The 22,145-nt window shown below is 36.7% G+C and overlaps 1 protein-coding gene across 1 annotated transcript in view; it reads right to left on the reverse strand.

Moving 5' to 3' along the window:
• Positions 1-22,145, reverse strand: part of STXBP5L (syntaxin binding protein 5L) — a 461,665-nt gene that overhangs the window by 393,201 nt on the left and 46,319 nt on the right. The window contains 1 exon segment of the mRNA XM_017891231.1: positions 20,446-20,543. Within this exon segment, the coding sequence (XP_017746720.1) occupies positions 20,446-20,543 (98 nt within the window).

Consider the following 22,145-nt stretch of genomic DNA (forward strand, 5'->3'; position numbering starts at 1 on the left):
AGAAAACCAAACACCGCATGTTCTCACTCATAGGTGGGAACTGAACAATGAGATCACTTGGACTCGGGAAGGGGAACATCACACACCGGGGCCTATCATGGAGGGGGGGAGGGATTGCATTAGGGAGTTATAAATGATATAAATGATGAATTGATGGGTGCTGAAGAGTTGATGGGTGCAGCACACCAACATGGCACAAGTATACATATGTAACAAACCTGCACGTTATGCACATGTACCCTAGAACTTAAAGTATAATAATAAAAAAAAAAAGGAAAGAAAGAAATGAAAGCCATCCAAGTTGGAAAGAACAAAGTAAGTAATCTCTGTTTGCAGATAATATGATCTTACATACGTAAAACGCTAAAGATTCCCCCCACCAAAAAAAAAAAAAAATCCTATTACAACTAATAAATGAATTGAGCAAAATAGTAGGACACAAAGTCAGCATGCAGGAGATCTCAGGGTATCAACAAGATAGCAGAATAGAAGATGCCCTGGCATCACTCCCCAACACAAAAATTCAAGGAACTATTCAAAAATGAGAATACTATCATGAGTTCACCAGAACTCTGGGTTTGGAGGAGAAGTGGAGAAAATACCTGGGTCCACAAAATCAAGAGAAGCCATGACTGGTAAAAGAAACAGTCATTTTAGGCTCCATCAGCCTATCCCCCAAGCTGGCATATCACTCACAGAGTATTTCTCTAGACCTGTGATTTCTGAGGTGAGAGAGGAGAACTGGAGGTGAATCTTCAATCTCTTCATGAGTCTAAGAGAAGAGTCTTAACAGGAAGCCTACTCCAGTCCCATCTCATGGGAAGCACTGAGAGTGGAGTGGCTGAATCATCTGGGGTGAACTAGGAACAAAGAGCAGGATGCTGATCATAGCAACTGACGTGTGAAACTCAGCAGCTACTCTGCGCTCTGATCACCAGGGATGCCACAGTTAAGAGACTGACTGGAAGTAGGGTTCAAAATGGCTGGCCAGCTGCAGCTAGGTGCCTCTTCCATTAAGTAGGTGCCTCTACAATTAAGAAAAATCAAAATTTCAATATACACACTTTGAATGAATTATCTAAGAGAGAACACTGGAATTCAACAAAGAAGTGACAAGAATCACAGAAAGCAAATAAGAATGAATCCAAGCAGCCTACTGGGCTGGGAGAGGTGTGAAGCTAGTAGAAGCTCCCTGATGTGGGGAAAAGGTGAGTGAGAGACCCCTAGGGCTCCACACTCCTATAATAGACTTTTTCAATTCTATCTGCAGAAGAGTCCCTCAGTCCTCCCAGGCCTCCAGGATAACAGGGAACTGCCTAGAAATTACACAAAGGCATTTTCGAACTCATGTGAAGTCCCACACGCTTTTGAGCCCTGAGCAGCTGTAGCCTAGTGCCAGTCTGACAGCCCAACCCCCAGAGGCCTGTGTGTTACCCTGGGTCTGCCATCAGTATCACTGCCCCAGCCACCAGGTCAGAGAGAAAGCAGGGCAGTCAAACACCTTCACAAAACCCCAAAGACAGATACCACCATGACTGCTGTGGGACAGAGAAGTGAGCAAACTAAGCATCCCATAACTGCTTGACTTTGCTGATCCCACTGAGAGAGGCCTGCCCCGCTATACACATACCATGGCAGACCCACAGTGCTGCCACCCTGCCCCCATCTGAGCATTTCCACTGAAGCCAGCACCACTCTGAGAGCCCAGATCCTAGACGCCTGTGTTCTGCCCTTAGACTCCTGCCATCACTGATGCCTCTGCCACCCTAAGGCCAGAAAGAAGCAGGCAGGTCAGGCACTTTCATATGCCTCAAGGACAGATACCACTGCCACTGCTGTCAGATGGTGGTGTGAGCAAAACATGTGTATCACAGCTGCCTGCCTCCACTGCTCAAGGCAGAGAAAGGTCCACCCTCCCTTGGTGGTAGGTCCACAGCATGGTCACCCTGCCTGAGCATTCTGCTGGAGGACTGGGGACCAGCTCACTCCTCCCTATCATAGGAAGCACCTGAACCGTAGGGACCTGAGGACAAATCCACCAGTCCAGTCCAACCAGGACTCATGCATACCATCCAAGGGGCCATCTAGGGGCCTGGAAATTGGGGGACTGCCTAGCCCAGTCCACCACAACTGGCATCTGATCATTTCAGGGTCTAAGTCAGGCCAACCCAACCAGCTGACAACATCACAGCTGGCATGCACTTGTACATGCCGAAAAGTGGAGCCACTCCCCATCTATACACAAAGCAGCAGTGTTCCTGCATTGGAGGCCAGGCACACCACAAAGCTGTCTGTTTGCAGCTAAGATAAGAGGTTCTACTCCAAAGCCACTTCCACAGAGAGCCATAGGACAGGAATTTTCTGCAGCCCTCAGTTACACTGTGGCCTGGAGGTAGACAACCACGTCCGACTAAACTGAGAGTTATGAGCCCTGGGACAGGGGTATAACAGGGAAATAGATTGCATTCCCACCTGCCTAGGATGTGAAGCTGGTGCTGTCAACTCCTCTCCTTCAGAGAACTCAGTACATTTCACCAGGAGCTCTCCATGCCACTCCTGTCAGTGTTGATATCTGCTCTTGTCAATAGGGTATTCATGGGTGAGCTTGGCTGTCCAATTCTACCCAGCTTTGTCCCCCCATCTACAGAAGCTTAGCAGGGAATTCCTGGAAACTGGGCATTCCACAGACCAGCCCATCACCTGAAACAACAGAGAACACCTCCCAGTAAACAAAGATCAAGCCCATACCCATCTGCTTCTGCCACAGCCACTCTTATGCATAGGTGCTACCTACTAGCCTGGGGGTTGAACTGCACAACACAATACAAAATTTGATAATGGAAGTCCACAGTGTTGAGGAATGAGATAAGCTTCCTGAGACAAATACAATCCTGTTCCTGCAGAAGGCAGTTTGCCTGCTCAAATGCCCAGGACATCGCTACTAAAACTGGCATTTAAAAAAGTCACTGCACAAAGGCTATCTATAACCAGGGAACTCACACAGTACCTTGCTACCTGAAAGCACCTAGAAATGAAGCCAAACAATCATATACGACATACATGACAACTATACCTTCAACGGGGAAATACGATGTCCCATCAAAACAAAACTAAACTCAAAGATAAGAAGTTAAAGCTTCTTCAGATGAGAGGGAACCAGCATAAGAACACTGGCAGTATGAAAAAACAAAGTGTTGTATCACCTTCAAAGGATCACATCAGCTCTCTAGCAATGGATCCTATTCAAAATGAAAATTCAAAGATAAAGAATTCAAAGTATGGATGGTATGGAAACTCAATAAGATCCAAGAGACAGTTGAAAACCAATACAAAGTAATCAGAAAAACAATTCAGAATATGAATCAAAATTTACTAAGGATAATTATTTTTTAAAAGAACTTCTGGAACTGAAAATTCATTAAAGGAACCACAAAATAGAGATCAAAGCCCTAATAACAGGCTAGAACAAACAAAACAATTTCAGAGCTAGAAAACAGAGCTTTTAATTAACCCAATTAGACAAAAAAAAAAAAAATTAAGAATAAAACGAGCAAAGCCTTTGAGAAACATGGGATTATTTAAACATCCTAATCTATGAGTTATCATTATTTCAGAAGAAGTAAAAAGTATTAAAAAAATTGAGGGAATAATTTAGGAAAACTTCCCTGGTTTTGCTAGAGATTTAGACATTCACATACAAGAAAGTCATAAAACTCCTGGAAGATACATTGCAAGACAAACTTCACCATGGCATATAGTCATCAGATGATCCAAAGTTAACATGAAAGAGAAAGTCCTAAAAGTGGTAAGAAAGAAGTGGCTAATCAGCTGTGAAGGAAATACCATCAGACTGACAGTGGACTTCTCAGCAGAAACCTTCCAAACAAGAAGATGCGGGGTCCTATTTTCAGTCTCCTTGAAGAAAAAGAAATCCAGTAAAAGATTTTGTATCCTACTGAATTAAGCTTCATTAATGAAAATGAAATAAAATCTTTCCTAGACAAGAAAAAGCTAAGGGAATTCATCACTACTAGACCAGCTATACATGCATTTTCAATGGAGTTCAAAATGCGGAAATGAATGGGCAATGCCATCATAAAAACACACGAATATAAAAAACTTGTAGAACTTATAAAACAATTACACAACCAAGATTGCAAACCATCTAAGTAACAATTAACATTATAACAGGAACAAAAACCTCACATATGAATATAAACCTTGAATGTACATGAACTAAATGCCTAACTTGAAAGATATAGATTGGCAGAATGAATTTTAAAAAAGAAGATCCAATGATAGCTTCTTATAAGAAACCCACCTAACTCATAAAGACATTTAAAGACTCAAAGTTGAAAAGTAGAAAAAGATATTTTATGTAAATGGAAACCAAAAATGAGCAGGAATAGCTATACTTACACCAGATAAAACAGACTTTAAATCAACAATGGTTTAAAAAAAAAAAAAAAAAAGCAGGACATTATATGATGATAAAGTGATAAATTCAACCAGAAAATATAACAATTCTAAATACATATGCACCCAACACCAGAGCACCCATATTCATAAAACAAATTCTACCAGATCTAAGAGATACATAGCAAAACAATAATAGTGGGGGATTTCAACACCCCACTGACAGCATTAGACAGATCATTGAGGCAGAAAAATCAACAAAGAAAGTCTGTACTTAAGTTGGTCTCTAGACTAAATAGAACAGATAGAAATTTACAAAACATTCTACCCAACAACCACACAATATATGTTTTTCTGTTCTGCACATGAAGCATCCTGGAAAAAAAAAAAAAAAAAAAAAAAAAAAAAAAAAAAAACAGTATGTCAGGCACAAACAAGTGTCATAAAACTTTTAAATTTGAAATCAAGTATTTTTTTCAGAACTATAGTGGAATTCAACTGGGAAACAACCCACAGAAATATCAACTATACAATATGTGGGAAATTAAATAACCTGCTCCTGAATGACTGTTTGCATCAATAAGAATCTAGTCTGGGAATTTAATTTTTTGAACACAATTAAACAGAAACTACAACATACTGAAACATACAAGGATGCAGCAAAGCAGTGCTAATGCGGCAAGCTTAGTGTTAATTACCTACCTCAAAAAGATAATAAAGATCTCCAATTGACAACCTAACTCGTCACAAATCTCAAGAACCAGAACAAAGCCAAAGGTAGCCAAAAAGAAAAAAGAAACAACAAAGATCCAGAGAGAACTAAATGAAAACTGACAACAAAATCAAAGAATCAAAAAATGAAATTATATTCGAAATTATTTTAGAAATGATAGACCTAGCTAGATTAACCAAGAATAAAAGAAAGAATTCAAATAAGCAGAATTAGAAATAGTAATTCTGACGATTACCAACTGTTTATAGAAATGCAAAAAAAAAAAAAATTCACCAGAGACATTATGAACACGGTCTACACTCTCAAACTAAAACCTAGAGGAAACAGATAAACTCCTGAACATATACCTCCCGAGATTGAACTAGGATGAAATAGAAATCCAGAAAATACAATAATGGTAGTAAATTGATCAGTCATTTAGAATCTCCTAGAAACTAAAGGCCTAGGGACCAGACAAATTCACAGCTGCTGAATTGATACCAGATGTACAACAAAGACATTATGGTAGTCCTACTAAAACTGTGCCAAAATATCAAGAAGGAATCCTACTTAATTCATTCTAGGAAAGCCGCATCCTTTGATACCAAAGCCAGGCAAGGACATCACAACAAAAGGAAAATATAAATCAATATCTCTGATGAACGAGTGCAAAAACTCCTCAACAAAATACTAGCAAACCAAATCCAAACGCATCATCAGAAGATAATAAGCCACAATCAAGTGAGTTTATCCGAATTGCTAAGATGATTCAAACACATGCAATCAACTAATGTGACTTCACCACAACAAATCGAATTTAAAAACATAAACTATCATGACAATCTCAATAGACGAAGAAAAGCATTAGATAATATCCAGAACTGCTTCATCGATAACAATCTCAACAAACATGGCATACAAGGAACATATCTTAAAATTATCAAAGCATATATACCAGCAAATCCACAGCCAACATCATACTCAATGAGGTAGAGTTGATAAGCATTTCCCCCTAAACAACTGGAAAAGTAAGAATGCAGTTTCCAGCATTCCTATATCAACAGCAGTACTGGAAAGGTCCCAGCGTACGCTCAGCAACCAAAAAGAGAAAGAAACAAAAACGCATGGCAAATTGGAAGAGAAAGTTCAATTTATCTGTGTTCACTAATGATATATTCTTATTCTTACAAAACCCTAACTACTCCTCCAAAAAACTCCTAGGATTTGTACGATGAATTCAGTAAAGCTTCAGAATACCAAAAAATCATTGTATAAAAATCAGAACCAATTAATATACACCAATAACGATCAAGCTGAGACGCAAATCAAGAATTCAATTGCTTTGCAACAGCTAGGATAAATTATATCTAGAAATTACATTACCAAGGCGGTGAAAGATCTTACAAAGGAGAACTACAAAACACCAAGTGAAAGAAAAATCATAGATGACCACAAATAATGGGAAAAACACCCAATGATCATAGATTGGAGCAATCATAGCCTGGAAATGATCATACTGCCCAAATCAATGTACATTCAATGCAATCCTATCAAATTAATCAAGCCAACGCATTCTCCACAGAAATAGATAATTGTAAAATCATATAACCAAAGAGTCCCAATAGCAAAGAAATTTAAGCAAAAAGAATAAAGCTAGAACATCACATTCCCTGTTTGCTCCAGTAGGTCACAGCACTAACACAACAGGCAAAGTCATGGATAACCTAAGGTTCATCAATGATGATATGAAGGGTTAGTTAAAAATACTGTCATTATGTGGTGATGTGCACATATGTGTGGCGTCGTGCACGTTGTATATCATCAGATATGATTATACTGTATTCCATGGCACAATACATAATATATATACCACATACATATTACACATATTAAAATGTGATATATATACACTCGTATATGCATGCTGTACATATATGTATTATTCCATGTACCGCTTATCTACGTGGTTAACATAGATGCATGTGTATGTGTGTGTGTATGTATGTATGTGCCATGGAATACTATTCAGCCATACAAAGAATAAAGTTGTGTATTTTGCAGCAATATGGATGGAACTGGAGGCCATTATCCTAAGATGTGAAATGACTCAGAAATAGAAAGAAATAGAAAGTCAAAAACCATGTGTTCTCACTAACTATATGTTTAGTAGAAGCTAAATAGTATGTACACATAGACATACAGAGTTGAATACTAAACATTAGAGGCTCCAAAAGGTGGGATGGAGTTAAGGAGTTGAGGGGGGTGGCGAAGGATAAAATAGTACCTACTGAGTACAACATAAACCATTTGGGTGATGGGTACAAAATCCTCAATTTCTCTACTACCCAATATATCCATGTAACAAAATTGCTCTTGAAAAATCTACAAAAAAATTTTAAATAAAGAAATAAAATTGTAAAAGCAACTGAGTGGTACCATAAGGCTTTACAGAACACAATCTGCAGGAAGGTCCAAATTTCTAACTAGATTTTTCCCAATGCCCAGGTGCTCAACCTGGAACCTCCCTCCTATAGAGAAAACTAAAATGTCAGAATTAAGTCCTACTTTCTGCTTAAGTTGTCCCCAGACTGGGAAACAATGGCAGGGCAACAATATAGTTCTAGGGCAATGTCTAACATCTGGTGCTCACTGTAAGTGTTCCCAGTCCAGGAAACAACAGGGCAGGGTTTTAATTCCAGAGCAGCATTTAAGTTCTGTTGTTCACTGTAAGTCTTCCACAGACCAGGCAACAATGGAAGAGGAATGAGTTAGTTCCAGTGAATTGTGTTAGTTCTAGTGCTCAATATAAGCTCCCTCTAGAATGGAAAGAAACAGCAGGCCACTGCTCAGGAGACAAGAAGGAAAAGATCTGGAAAGCATATGTAAAAATAATAATAATAATAATAATGGATAAAAATTCCAAAATCTAGAGAAAGAAGACACCATCCAGGTACAGGAAGTTCAGGGGCCACCAATCAAATTCAACCCAAAGGAGAAATCTCCAAGGCATATCATAATCAGTGAAATGAAAAGATAGGATACTCAAAGCAACAGAAGAAAAGAAACATCACATTGGACAGCATCCTGAATACAGATTGCAGCAGATTTCTCAGCAGAAATCCTGAAGTCCAGATGATAATGGGATGTTATATTGAAAGAGAAGGGAAAAAACTGCCATCCAAGAATACTGTGCCCAGCAAAGGTATCATTTAAACACATTCAAAGACTCCCAAACAAACAAAAGCTGAGAGAATTCGTCAAAACATGACCTGTCTTACAAGAAATACTAAAAGCTGTTCAATCTAAAATAAATGGACACTAGTGTATAATATGAAAACACTTGAAGGTGTAAAACTCACTGATAAAAGAAAAAAAAAGACTAATTCAGAATACTCTAAAACTGTAATTTGAATAAGCCATTTATATCTTGAGTGTGAAGGCTAAAAGACAAAAACCTAATAAAATCAATAATTACTACAATAACTGGTTAAGGAACAGATAAAACAAAAAGTTGTAAACTGAAACACCAATAAATTAAATTATTCGGGGGGTGGTGTTAAAAGATAGACTTTGGTTTTGTTATAATACTTTTCTTCTCTACGCAGTAAAAGTTAAGTCACAATCAGTTTTAAATGACCTGAATTTTTGTAAGCCTCATGGTAACCACAGTGCAAAAACCTATAAATGATAGACTAAAAATAAGTAGCACAAAATCAAAACATACTACCAGAGAAATTCTCTTAACCACAAAGGAAAACAGTAACAGAGGAAAACAGAAAGTATCTACAAAACAACCAGAAAACAAGTAATAAAATATCAACAGAAAATAATCCTGAAGGTAAATGGACAAAAGTCTTCAATTAAAAGAGTGCAAGCCACATGTAGAAAAATAAAACTGGATCTCCATCTCTCACTTTACACAAAAATCAACTCAATGTAGATAAAAGACTTAAATATAAGACCTCAAACCATAAAAATTCTACAAGATAACATTGGAAAAACTCTTCAGGACATTGACTTAGGCAAGAATTCATGCCTAAGACCCCAAAAGCAAATGCAACAAAACCAAAAATAAATAAATGGGACCTAATTAAACTAAAAAGCTTCTGTACAGCAAAAGAAATAATCAGCAAACAGACAACCCACCTAGTGAAAGAAAATCTTCACAAACTATCCATCCAACAAAGGACTAGTATCCAGAATCTACAAGGAACTCAAACAAATTAACAAGAAAAAAACAAATAATCCCATCAAAAAATGAGCAAAGGACATGAATAAATAATTCTCAGAAAAGATATACAAACAACCAACAAACATGTGAAAAAACACTCAACATCACTAATTATCAGGGAAATGCAAATTAAAACCATGAAGAGATTACACCTTATTCCTGCAAGCATGGCTATAATTTAAAAGTCAAAAAAAAAAAAAATAGATGTTGGCATGGATGTGGTAAAAAGGGAACACTTTTATACTGCTGATAAGAATGTAAATTAGTACAAACACTATGGAAAACAGTATAGATGTTCTTTAAAGAACTACAAGTAAAACTACCATTTAATCTAGCAATCCCACTACTGAGTATCTACCCAAAGGAAAATAAGTCATTATATGAAAAAGACGCAGGCACACACATGTTTATGGTGGCACAATTCACAATTGCAAAGATATGGAACCAATCTAAGTGTCCATCAACCAACAAGTGGATAAAGAAAAAATGGTATACATACACCATGGAATGCTACTCAGCCATAAAAGGAATGACATAATGTCTTCTCCAAGAACTTAAATGGAGCTGGAGGCTATTATTCTAAGTGAAGTAACTCAGGAATGAAAAATCAAATATCATATGTTTTAAGTGAGAGCTAAGCTATGAGGATGCAAAGGCATAAGAGTTATATAATGGACTTTGGAGACTCAGAATGGGGTAGGGATAGACTATATATTGGGTATAGTATACAATGCTCAGGTAACAGGTGCACTAAAACATCAGAAATCACCACTAAAGAACTTATCTATGTAACCAGAAACAATCTGTACCCCCAAAGCTATTGAAATTTATTTTAAAAATTAAAGTGCAGAGTGGCTGAATGGATTTTTAAAAGACCCAACTATATACTGTCTACAAGAAACTCAATTTACCCCTACAGATATGCACAAACTGGAAGTAAAGGGGTGAATAAGATATTACATGCAAATGGAAGCCAACATAGAGCAGGAGTGGCTATACTTATATCAGATAAAATAAACTTTAGTCAAGAATGATAAAAAAAAAAAAAGATACAGAAGGCCATTATATGATGATGAAGGGGTTAATACAATAACAGGATATTACAATTATAAATATATATGCACTCAACACTAGAGCACCCAAATAAATAAGACAAATATTAACCGACCTAAAGAGACAGATTGACTGTGACACAATAACAGTAGAAAACCTCAGCACTCCACTTTCAGCATTAGACAGATCATCTGAACAGAAAATCAAATAAGAAACATCAGAGTTAAACTGCACTCTTGACCAAATGAACCAAACAGACATTTATAGAACATTCCATCCAACAGCTGCAGAATACACATTTTTCTCAACAGCACATGCAACATTCTCTGGGACAGACCATATGTAAGGTCACGAAACAAATCTTAATACATTTTTAGAAGTCAAAATCATTAAAAAACTTTTTTGACCATAATGGGATAAAATTAGAAATAAACCACAGAAGGAACATCAGAAACTGTATAAAATCATAATTATTAAGCAACATATTCCTAAACAATGAAGAAATTTAAAAGAAAATTGAAAATTTTCTTGAGACCAATTAAAATGGAAACACAACATACTAAAACCTATGAAATATAGCAAAAGCAGTTCTAAGAGGAAAGTTGTTTATAGCAATAAAAGCCTACATCATAAAATTAGAAAATTACATCATAACACTGCACCTCAAGAAATGGAAAGCAAAAACAATTCAAAAGCAACATTAGTAGAAGGAAAGAAATAATAAACATTAGAGTTTAAAGATATAAAATTGAGACCAAAAAAAACAAATATCAACAAAATGAAAATCAATTTTTTGAAAAAATAAATGAAATTGAAAAGCTTTAGCTAGAGTAAGAACAAAGGAAAGAAGACCTAAAAAACCCAGCCCAGGCTTGCTAGGCCAAGCAGCTTAGCACTACTCTAGAAAATCGCAGAAATGAAGATGGCTGAATAGGAATACCTCCAGTCTGCAGCTCCCAGCATGATCGACACAGAAGATGGGTGATTTTTACATTTCCAACTGAGGTACCTGGTTCATCTCATTGGGACTGGTTGGACAGTGGTGCAGCCCACGGAGGGCAAGATGAAGCAGGGTGGGGTGTTGCCTCACCCAGGAAGCACAAGGTGTCAGGGGATTTCCCTTTCCTAGCCAAGGGAAGCTGTGACAGATGTGACAGACTACCTGGAAAAACAAGACACTCCCCGCCCAAATACTGCACTTTTCCCAAGGTCTTACCAACCGGCAGACAAGGTGATTCTCTCCCGTGCCTGGCTCGGTGGGTCCCACGCCCACTGAGCCTTGCTCACTGCTAGCACAGCAGTCTGAGGTTGATCTATGAGGCTGCAGCCTGACTGGGGGAGGGGCATCCACCGTTGCTGAAGCTTGAGTAGGTAAACAAAGTGACCAGGAAGCTACAACTGGGTGGAGCCCACCACAGCTCAACAAGGCCTACTGCTTCAAGAATCCAACTCTGTGAGCAGGGCATAGCTGAACAAAAGGCAGCAGACAACTTCTGCAGACTTAAGTGTCCCTGTCTGATAGCTCTGAAGAGAGGAGTCTTTCTCCCAGCATGGTGTTTGAGCTCTGAGAATGGACACACTGCCTCCTCAAGTGGGTTCCTGACCCCTGTTGTAGCCTAACTGGGAGACACCTCCCAGTAGGGACTGACAGACACCTCATATAGGCGGCTGCCCCTCTGGGACGAAGCTTCCAGAGGAAGGATCAGGCAGCAATATTTGCTGTTCTGCAACATTTGCTGTTCTGCAGCATCCACTGGTGACACCCAGTCTAACAGGGTCTGGAGTGGAAATCCAGTAAACTCCAACAGAGCTGCAGCTGAGGGACCTGACTGTTGAAAGGAAAACTAACAAACAGAAAGGAATAGCATCAACATTAATAAAAAGGTTATCTATACCAAAACCCCATCTGTAGGTCACCAACATCAAATACCAAAGGTAGATAAAATCACAAAGATGGGGAGAAAACAGAGCAGAAAAACTGAAAATTCTAAAAATCAGAGTGCCACTTCTCCTCCAAAGGATCGCAGCTCCTCGCCAGCAATGGAACAAAGCTGGACGGACAATGACTTTGATAAGTTGACAGAAGTAGGCTTCAGAAGGTCAGTAATAACAAACTTCTCCGAGCTAAAGGAGAATGTTCGAACCCATTGCAAGGAAGCTAAAAACCTTGACAAAAGATTAGATGATTGGCTAACTAGAATAAACAGTGTATAGAAGACCTTAAATGACCTGATGGAGCTGAAAACCATGCATGAGAACTTCATAACACATGCACAAGCTTCAATAGCCAATTCGATCAAGTGGAAGAAAGGGTATCAGTGATTGAAGATCAAATTAATGAAATAAAGTGACAGGAGAAGTTTAGAGAAAAAAAGAGTAAAAAGAAACAAACAAAGCCTCCAAGAAATATGGGACTATGTGAAAAGACCAAACCTACGTTTGATTGGTGTACCTGAAAGTGATGGGGAGAATGGAACCAAGTTGGAAAACACTCTTCAGGTTATTATCCAGGAGATTTTCCCCAACCGAGCAAGACAGGCCAACATTCAATTTCAGGAAATAAAGAGAACACCACAAAGAAAGTCATCGAGAAGACAGCAACCCCAAGATTCATAATTGTCAGATTCAATAAGATGAAATGAAGGAAAAAATGTTAAGGGCAGCCAGAGAGAAAAGTCGAGTTACCCACAAAGGGTAGCCCATCAGACTAACAGTGGATCTCTTGACAGAAACCCTACAAGCCAGAAGACAGTGGGGGCCAATATTCAACATTCTTAGAGAAAAGAATTTTCAATGCAGAATTTCATATCCAGCCAAATTCAGCTTCATAAATGATGGAGAATTAAAATCCTTTACAGACAAGCAAATGCTCGGATATTTTGTCACCACCAGGCCTGCCTTGCAAGAGCTCCTGAAGGAAGCACTAAACATGGAAAGAAACAACCAGTACCAGCCACTGCAAAAACATGCCAAATTGTAAAGACCATTGAAGCTATGAAGAAACTGCATCAATTAATGGGCAAAATAACCAGTGAACATCATAATGACAGGATCAAATTCACACATAACAATATTAACCTTAAATGTAAATGGGCTAAATGCCCAATTAAAAGACACAGACTGGCAAATTGGATAAAGAATCAAGACCCATCAGTATTCAGGAGACCCATCTCATGTGCAGAGACACACATAGGCTCAAAATAAAGGGATGGAAGAAGATCTACCAAGCAAATGGAAAACAAAAAAAAAGCAGGGGTTGCAATCCTAGTCTCTGATAAAACAGACTTTAAACTAACAAAGATCAAAAGAAACAAAGAAGGCCATTATATAAAGGTAAAGGGATCAATTCAACAAGAAGGCCTAACTATCCTAATATCCTAATATCCTAACTATACGCACCCAATATAGGAGCACCCAGATTCATAAAGCAAGTCCTTAGAGACCTACAAAGAGACTTATACTGCCACACAACAATAATGGGAGACTTTAACACCCCACTGTCAATATTAGACAGATCAATGAGACAGAAAGTTAACAAGGATCCCCAGGACCTGAACTCAGCTCTGCAACAAGCAGACCAAATAAACATCTACAGAACTCTCCACGCAAAATTAACAACATACATACTTGTCAGCACCACATCAAACTTATTCCAAAATTGACCACATAATTGGACCTAAAGAACTCCTCAGCAAACGTAAAAGAACAGAAATCACAACAAACTGTCTCTCAGACCACAGTGCAATCAAATTAGAACTCAGGATTAAGAAACTCACTGAAATCCATACAACTACATGGAAGTGAACAACTTGCTCCTAAATGACTACTGGGTAAATAAAGAAATGAAGGCAGAAATGAAAGTGTTCTTTGAAACCAATGAGAACAAAGACACGACGTACCAGAATCTCTGGAACACATTTAAAGCAATGTGTAGAGGGAAATTTATAGCACTAAATGCCCACAACAGAAAGCAGGAAAGATCTAAAATCGACACCCTAACATCACACTTAAAATAACTAGAGAAGCAAGAGCAAAGAAATTCAAAAGCTAGCAGAAGGCAAGAAATAACTAAGATCAGAGCAGAACTGAAAGAGATAGAGACAAAAAAACCTTCAAAAAATCAAGGAACCCAGGAACTGGCTTTTTGAAAAGATCAACAAAATTGATAGACCACTAGCAAGACTAATAAAGAATAAAAGAGAGAAGAATCAAATAGATGCAATAACACATGATAAAGGGGATATCACCCCCGATCCCACAGAAATACAAATTACCATCAGAGAATAAACACCTCTACGCAAATAAACTAGAAAATCTAGAAGAAATGGATAAATTCCTGGACACATACACCCTCCCAAGACTAAACCAGGAAGAAGTTGAATCTCTGAATAGACCAATAACAGGCTCTGAAATTGAGGCAATAATTTATAGCCTACCAACCAAAAAAAGTCCAGGACCAGATGAATTCACAACCGAATTCTACCAGAGGTACACAGAGGAGCTGGTACCATTCCTTCTGAAACTATTCCAATTAATAGAAAAAGAGGGAATCCTCCCTAACTCATTTTATGAGGCTAGCATCATACTGATATCAAAGCCTGGTAGAGACACAACAAAAAAAGAGAATTTTAGACCAATATTCCTGATGAACATTGATGCAAAAATCCTCAGTAAAATACTGGCAAACCTAATCCAGTAGCACATCAAAAAGCCTATTCCCCCACAATCAAGTCGGCTTCATCCCTGGGATGCAAGCCTGGTTCAACACACACAAATCAGTAAACATAATCCATCACACAAACAGAACCAACGACAAAAACCACATGATTATCTCAATAATGCAGAAAAGGCCTTTGACATAATTCAACACCCTTTCATGCTAAAAACTCTCAATAAACTAAGATATTGACGGAACATATCTCAAAATAATAAGAGCTATTTATGACAAACCCATAGCCAATATCATACTGAATGGGCAAAAACTGGAAGCATTTCCTTTGAAAACCAGTACAAGACAAAGATGCCCGCTCTCACCACTCCTATTCAACATAGTGTTGAAAGTCCTGGCTGGGGCAATCAGACAAGAGAAAGAAATAAAGGGTATTCAATTAGGAAATGAGGAAGTCGAATTGTCCCTGTTTGCAGATGACATAATTGTATATTTAGAAAACCCCATTGCCTCAGCCCAAAATCTCCTTAAGCTCATAAGCAACTTCAGCAAAGTCTCAGGATACAAAATAAATCTACAAAAATCAAAAGCATTCCTATACACCATTAACAGACAAACAGAGCGCCAAATCATGAGTGAACTCCCTTTCACAGTTGCTACAAAGAGGATAAAATACCTAAGAATGCAACTAATAAGGGATGTGAAGGACCTCTTCAAGGAAAACTACCAGCCACTGCTCAACAAAATAAAAGAGGACACAAACAAATGGAAGAATATTCCATGCTCATGGATAGGAAGAATCAATAACATGAAAATGGCCATACTGCCCAAAGTAAATTATAGATTCAATGCCATCCCCATCAAGCTACCAATGACTTTCTTGATGGAATTGGAAAACACTACTTTAAAGTTCATATAGAATCAAAAAAGAGCCCACATTGCCAAGAAAATCCTAAGCAAAAAGAACAAAGCTGAAGGCATCAGGCTACCTATACTACCTATACTTCAAACTATACTACAAGGCTACAGTAACCGAAACAGCATAGTACCAGTACTAAAACTGATAGATAGATCAGTGGAACAGCACAGAGGCCTCAGAAATAACACCACACATCTACAACCATCTGATCTTTGACAAACCTGACAAAAATAAGAAGTGCGGAAAGGATTCCCTGTGTAACAAATGGTGCTGGGAAGACTGGCTAGCCATATGTAGAAAGCTGAAACTGGATCCCTTCCTTACACCTTATACAAAAATTAATTCAAGATGGATTAAAGATTTAAAATGTTAAACATGAAACCATAAAAACTCCAGAAGAAAACCTAGGCAATACCATTCAGGACATAGGCATGGGCAAGGACTTCATGACTGAAACACCAAAAGCAATGGCAACAAAAGCCAAAATAGACAAATGGGATCTAATTAAACTAAAGAGCTTCTGCACAGCAAAAGAAACTACCATCAGAGTGAACAGGCAACCTACAGAATGGGAGAAAATTTTTGCAATCTACCCATCTCACAAAGGGCTAATATCCAGAATCTACAAAGAACTCAAACAAATTTACAAGAAAAAAACAAACAACCCCATCAAAAAGTGGGCAAAGGATATGAACAGACATTTCTCAAAAGAAGACATCTATGTAGCCAACAGACATGAAAAAATGTTCATCATCTCTGGCCATCAGAGAAATGCAAATCAAAACCACAATGAGATACCATCTCATACCAGTTAGAATGGCAATCATTAAAAAGTTGGTAAACAACAGATGCTGCAGAGGATGTGGAGAAATAGGAACACTTTTACACTGTTGGTGGGAGTGTAAACCATTGTGGAAGACAATGTGGCAATTCCTCAAGGATCTAGAACTAGAATTACCATTTGACCCAGAATCTCATTACTGGGTATAGGCCCAAGGGATTATAAATCATGCTACTATAAAGACACATGCCCACATATGTTTATTGTGGCACTATTCACAATAGCAAAGACTTGGAACCAACCCAAACATCTATCAATGATAGACTGGATTAAGAAAATGTGGCATATATATACCATGGAATACTATGCAGCCATAAAAAAGGATGGGTTCATGTCCTTTGCAGGGACATGGATGAAGCTGGAAACCATCATTCTCAGCAAACTATCACAAGGACAGAAAACCAAACACTGCATGTTCTCACTCATAATGTGGGAATTGCACAATGAGATCACTAGGACACAGGGTGAGGAACATCACACACCATGGCCTGTCGGGGAGTGGGACTAGGGGAGGGATAGCATTAGGAGAAATACCTAATGTAAATGATGAGTTGATGGGTGCAGCTACCAACATGGCACATGTATACCTAGGTATCAAACCTGCACATTGTGTGCATGTACCCTAGAACTTAAAGTATAATTTAAAAAAAAAAAAGAAAAAAAAGGAAGACTAAGGCAGAGCCTCCAATTGACCTCAGTGAACAAAAAGATTTATCATGGCAACAACAACAAAAAAAAAAATTTCATAAAATGAAAAACTGAAAAGGAGATATTATATCTCATACCACAGAAATACAAAGGCTCATTAGAAACTATTAGGAACAACTATGCACCAACAATTTAAAACTTCAAAGAAATTGATAAATTTCTAGACATATACAACCTACCAAGATTGAAATATGAAGAATTAGAAACCCTGAACAGACCAATAATGAGTAACATGATTTAAGCAGTAATTAAAAAAAAAATCTTTCAAAAAAAGAAAAACCCAAGACCTGATAGTATCATGGCTGAATTATACCAAACATTTAAAGAACTAATACCTCTTCTACTCAAACTCCTAAGAAAAAAATTGAAAAGCGGGGAATACTTTCAAACTCATTCTATGAGGCCAGCATTATCCTAATACCGAACAAAAAAGAACACTACAAGCCAATATCCCTGATAAACCTACATGCAAAAATCCTCAACAAAATACTCACAAATCAATTTCAACAAGACAACATATTTTTAAAAAATCATTTATCATTATCAAGTGGGAATCATCTCAGAAATTTATGAATGGTTCAACATACACAAATCAATAAACATGATATATCACAGTAACATAATCAAGAACAAAAACTATCTGATCATTTCAATAAGTGCTGAAAAATCATCTAATTTCAAGTTTCACACTATCTGGTTTCCAATCTACAAAGCTACAGTAAGTAAAAACAGTGTAGTAGTAACATAGAAACATACCTATAGATCAGTGGAATAGAATAGAGAGCCCACAAACAAACCCTAAAATGTATGATCAAATAATTTTTGACAAGAGTGCCAGGACCATTCAATGGAGAAGACAGCCTTGTCAACAAATGGTGCTGGGAAAATGGGATATCCAAATGCCAAATAGTGAGATTAGATTCTTTTACTATACACAAAATTTACTCAAAATTGATAAAAGTCTTAAATGTAAAACCTAAAACTATAAAACTCTTAGAAGAAAACAGGGTAAAAACTTTATTCCACTGGATTTGGTAAAGATTTCTTACATATGACCCCAAAGCACAGGCAACAAAAGAAAAAAATAGCCAACTTGAACTTCATTAAAATTTAAAATATTTGGATCAAAGGGCAATTACTATTGGTGAAAATGTAAACTAGTAGAGCTGCTGTGGGAAACAGAACGACAGTTCCTCAAAAAATTAAAAATACAATTATCATATGATCCAGCAATTCTCCTTCTGGATATATACCCAAAAGAACTAAAAGCAAGGTCTCAAAGAGGTATTTGTATACCTATGTTCATAGCAATATTATTCATAATAGCTAAAACATGGAAAAAAACCAAATGTCCATAAATTAATGAACAGATATCAAAATATGAAATATACATACAATGAAATATTATTCAGTCTTAAAAAGGAAGTTCTCACATAGGCTACAACATGGATAAATGTTGAGGACGTTATGCTGAATGAAATAAGTCAGTCCCAAAAAAGAATAATACTGTATGCTTTCACTTATATAAGTTACCTAGAGTAGTAAAAATTACAGAAATAGAAAGCAGAATGGTGGTTTCCAGGGGCTACAGGAAGAGGAATATGGAGAGTTATAATTTAATGGGTAAAGAATTTCAGTTTTACAAAGTGAAAGAGTTACAGAAAAGGACAGTGATGATGGTTGCATAATATTATAAATTTATTTAATAACACTGAATGGTACACTAAAAAAATTAAAACTAAAATATCCAATTATCACATGACCCTTCAGTTGTACTCCTGTGCATTTACACCAGAGAAATAAAAACTTAGGGTCACACAAAAATATGTACACGGATGATCATAGCTGTTTAGTAAGAATAGCCAAAAACCGGAAACAAGTCAAATTTCCTGGAACAGGTGAATGGCTACACTGTGATACATCTAAACCATGGAATATTATCCAATTCAGTATAAAGGAATAAACTATTGATATATGCAACAATATAAATGAATATTCAGAGAGTTATACTGAATGAAAATGGCCAATCACCAAAAATTATAAACTGTATGATTCTGTTTATATAACATTTTTGAAGTGGCAAAATTATTGAAATGAAAAACAAAGTAGTGGTTGTTAGGGGTCAAGGATGGGGTTGGAGGGACAAGGTGTGACTATAAAAGAGCAATGTGAAGAATCCTTGTGGTGACAGAAATGTTTAGTATCTTGATTGTATAATGTCAATATCCTGATTGTGATATTACACTATAGTTTTCTAAGATATTATAATTGGAGCAAAGTAGGTGAAAGAATATGAATATCTCTGTATTATTTCTTATAACTACATGTGCATCTACAATTATCCCAAAATAAAAGTTTAATTTTAAAAAACAGGATGATACTAAAGTAGAATTTGGGAGGAAATTTATAGTACTATAGGCACATATTAGAAAAGAAGAAAGTTCTCAAATTAATTACCTGTTTCCACTTTAAAAACTAGAGAAAGAAGATCAAATTAAACCCAAGGTAATCAAAAGCAAAGAAATTTAAATGATCAAAGCAGAATTCAATGAAATTGAATATAGAAACACAATAAAGAAGAGCAACGCAACCAAAAGTTGATTCTTTGTAAGAATCATGAGAATCAATAAAACTGATAAACTTCTAGGCAGATGGATAAGGAAAAAAGAGAAGATACAAATTACAAATAACAGGAGTTAAAGAAGAGACATCAATACTGATCTCAAAGACATTAAAATATGCCAATAAATTTGAAAGTGTAGATTTTTCACAATAGTTACTCATTTCTTAGAAAATAATAAAGTTCATTTGGTCATAAATATTTCTCTTACCTGAATATTTAAAGAAATGTAATTGGCATTAATGTGGCAAATAATGAACCAAAAATTAAGGATACATTCGTATAGCACCTGTTCTCGTCCCAATAGCCAAGATTTTCTGAACTGGATCAAAGGCTAATGCTGTGGGCTGATGAGGAAAACCATGCCGAACTGTCTGAAAGAGAGTAAATAATACAAATAAGTCTCCAGGGAAATAAAAATTGCAATCACAAGATACCATTATACAGCCACCAGAATGTCTAAAATTAGTTAAAAGGAAAAAAAAGCTACCACCAAACATTAACACAGATATGGAGTAACCTAAACTCATACATTGTTGATGGGAGTGTAAAATGATACAAACACTTTTTAAAAATGTCTTGCAGTTTCTTATAAAACTAAACATACATCTGTCTTACAATCTAGCAATTCCACTCCTATGTGTATACTCAGGAAAATTAATAGTATATGTTCATAAAATGATTTGTATAAGTAAGACACTACCAGCTGTATTCAAAACAGTGAAAATCTGGAAACAGCCCAGGTGTCCAACAAGAGAATCAAAAAACAAACTGTGATATGATATAATCATACAATGGAATACTACTCAACAATTAAAAGATACAAACTACTGATAGATGCAACAACACAAATGATTCTCAAAACACTATGCTAAGAAGCCATACACAAAAGTTCTTGAAGAGTTATTGATTGGAAAGGAATACGAAGAAACTTTTTTGAGTAAAGATGTAATATTCTGTATTTTCATAGCAGTTTGGATTACACAAGCATATACATTAGTTAAAATTCATAAAATGGTACAATAAAATTTGTGATTTATCTGCATATAAATTACACCTCAAAAAATGTTAAGGAATTATTAGAAACAAATATTAAAATCTATTTAATGCTATGTATACTGAGGTGTTAAAGGGTAAAGTATACTGACATCTGCAACTTGAAAATGCATCCACAAAATAATATAGATAAAAGGGTGGACAGATGGATGGATAGATACATGATAAGTGAATATAGCAAAATAACTGTCAAATATTAGTGGTAAGAATATACGTATGAGTGAGTGTTCACAATATAATTCTTTCAACTTTTCTTTCTGTTCCTGCCTTATACATCTAATAAATGGCATGTATAAAAAAACCTACATCATAAAAATTAGTGAAAGAATCAATGTTTTCCTTCTAAGGTTAGGAATTAAACAAGTATTTCCACTCTATCCACTTCTATTCAATATTGTACTGAAGGTTCTATCCAGAGCAATTAGAAAAGAAAAAGAAATAAGACACATCCAGATAGGAAAACAAGAACTAAATCTACCTGCAGGGAACACAGTTTTGTATAAATGCAATCCTAAGAAATACACTAAAAAATTATTAGAACTAATAAAGGAGCTCTGCAAGTTAAGGTTACAAAACTAATGTAAAAAAGTCAATTGTGGGCTAGGCACAGTGGCCCATGTCTGTAATGTCAGCACTTTAGGAGGTCAAAGCAGGAGGATTGCTTGGGTCCAGGAGTTCAAAACCAACCTGGGCAATATTACAAGACCCCATATCTACAAAAATAAAAATAAAAAAAAGAGAGAGAAATTCACCAGGCATGATGGCGCACACCTGCAGTCCCAGCTACTAGGGAGGCTAAGGCAGAAGGATCACTTGAGCCCAGGAGGCTGAAGCTGCAGTGAGCCATGATCATGCCACTACGCCCCAGCCTGAACAATAGAACAAGACCCCATCTCAAAAAAAAAAAAAAAAAAAAAAAA

Source organism: Rhinopithecus bieti, unplaced genomic scaffold, assembly GCF_001698545.2.
Source record: "Rhinopithecus bieti isolate Rb0 unplaced genomic scaffold, ASM169854v2 scaffold_759, whole genome shotgun sequence".
Taxonomy (NCBI): domain Eukaryota; kingdom Metazoa; phylum Chordata; class Mammalia; order Primates; family Cercopithecidae; genus Rhinopithecus; species Rhinopithecus bieti.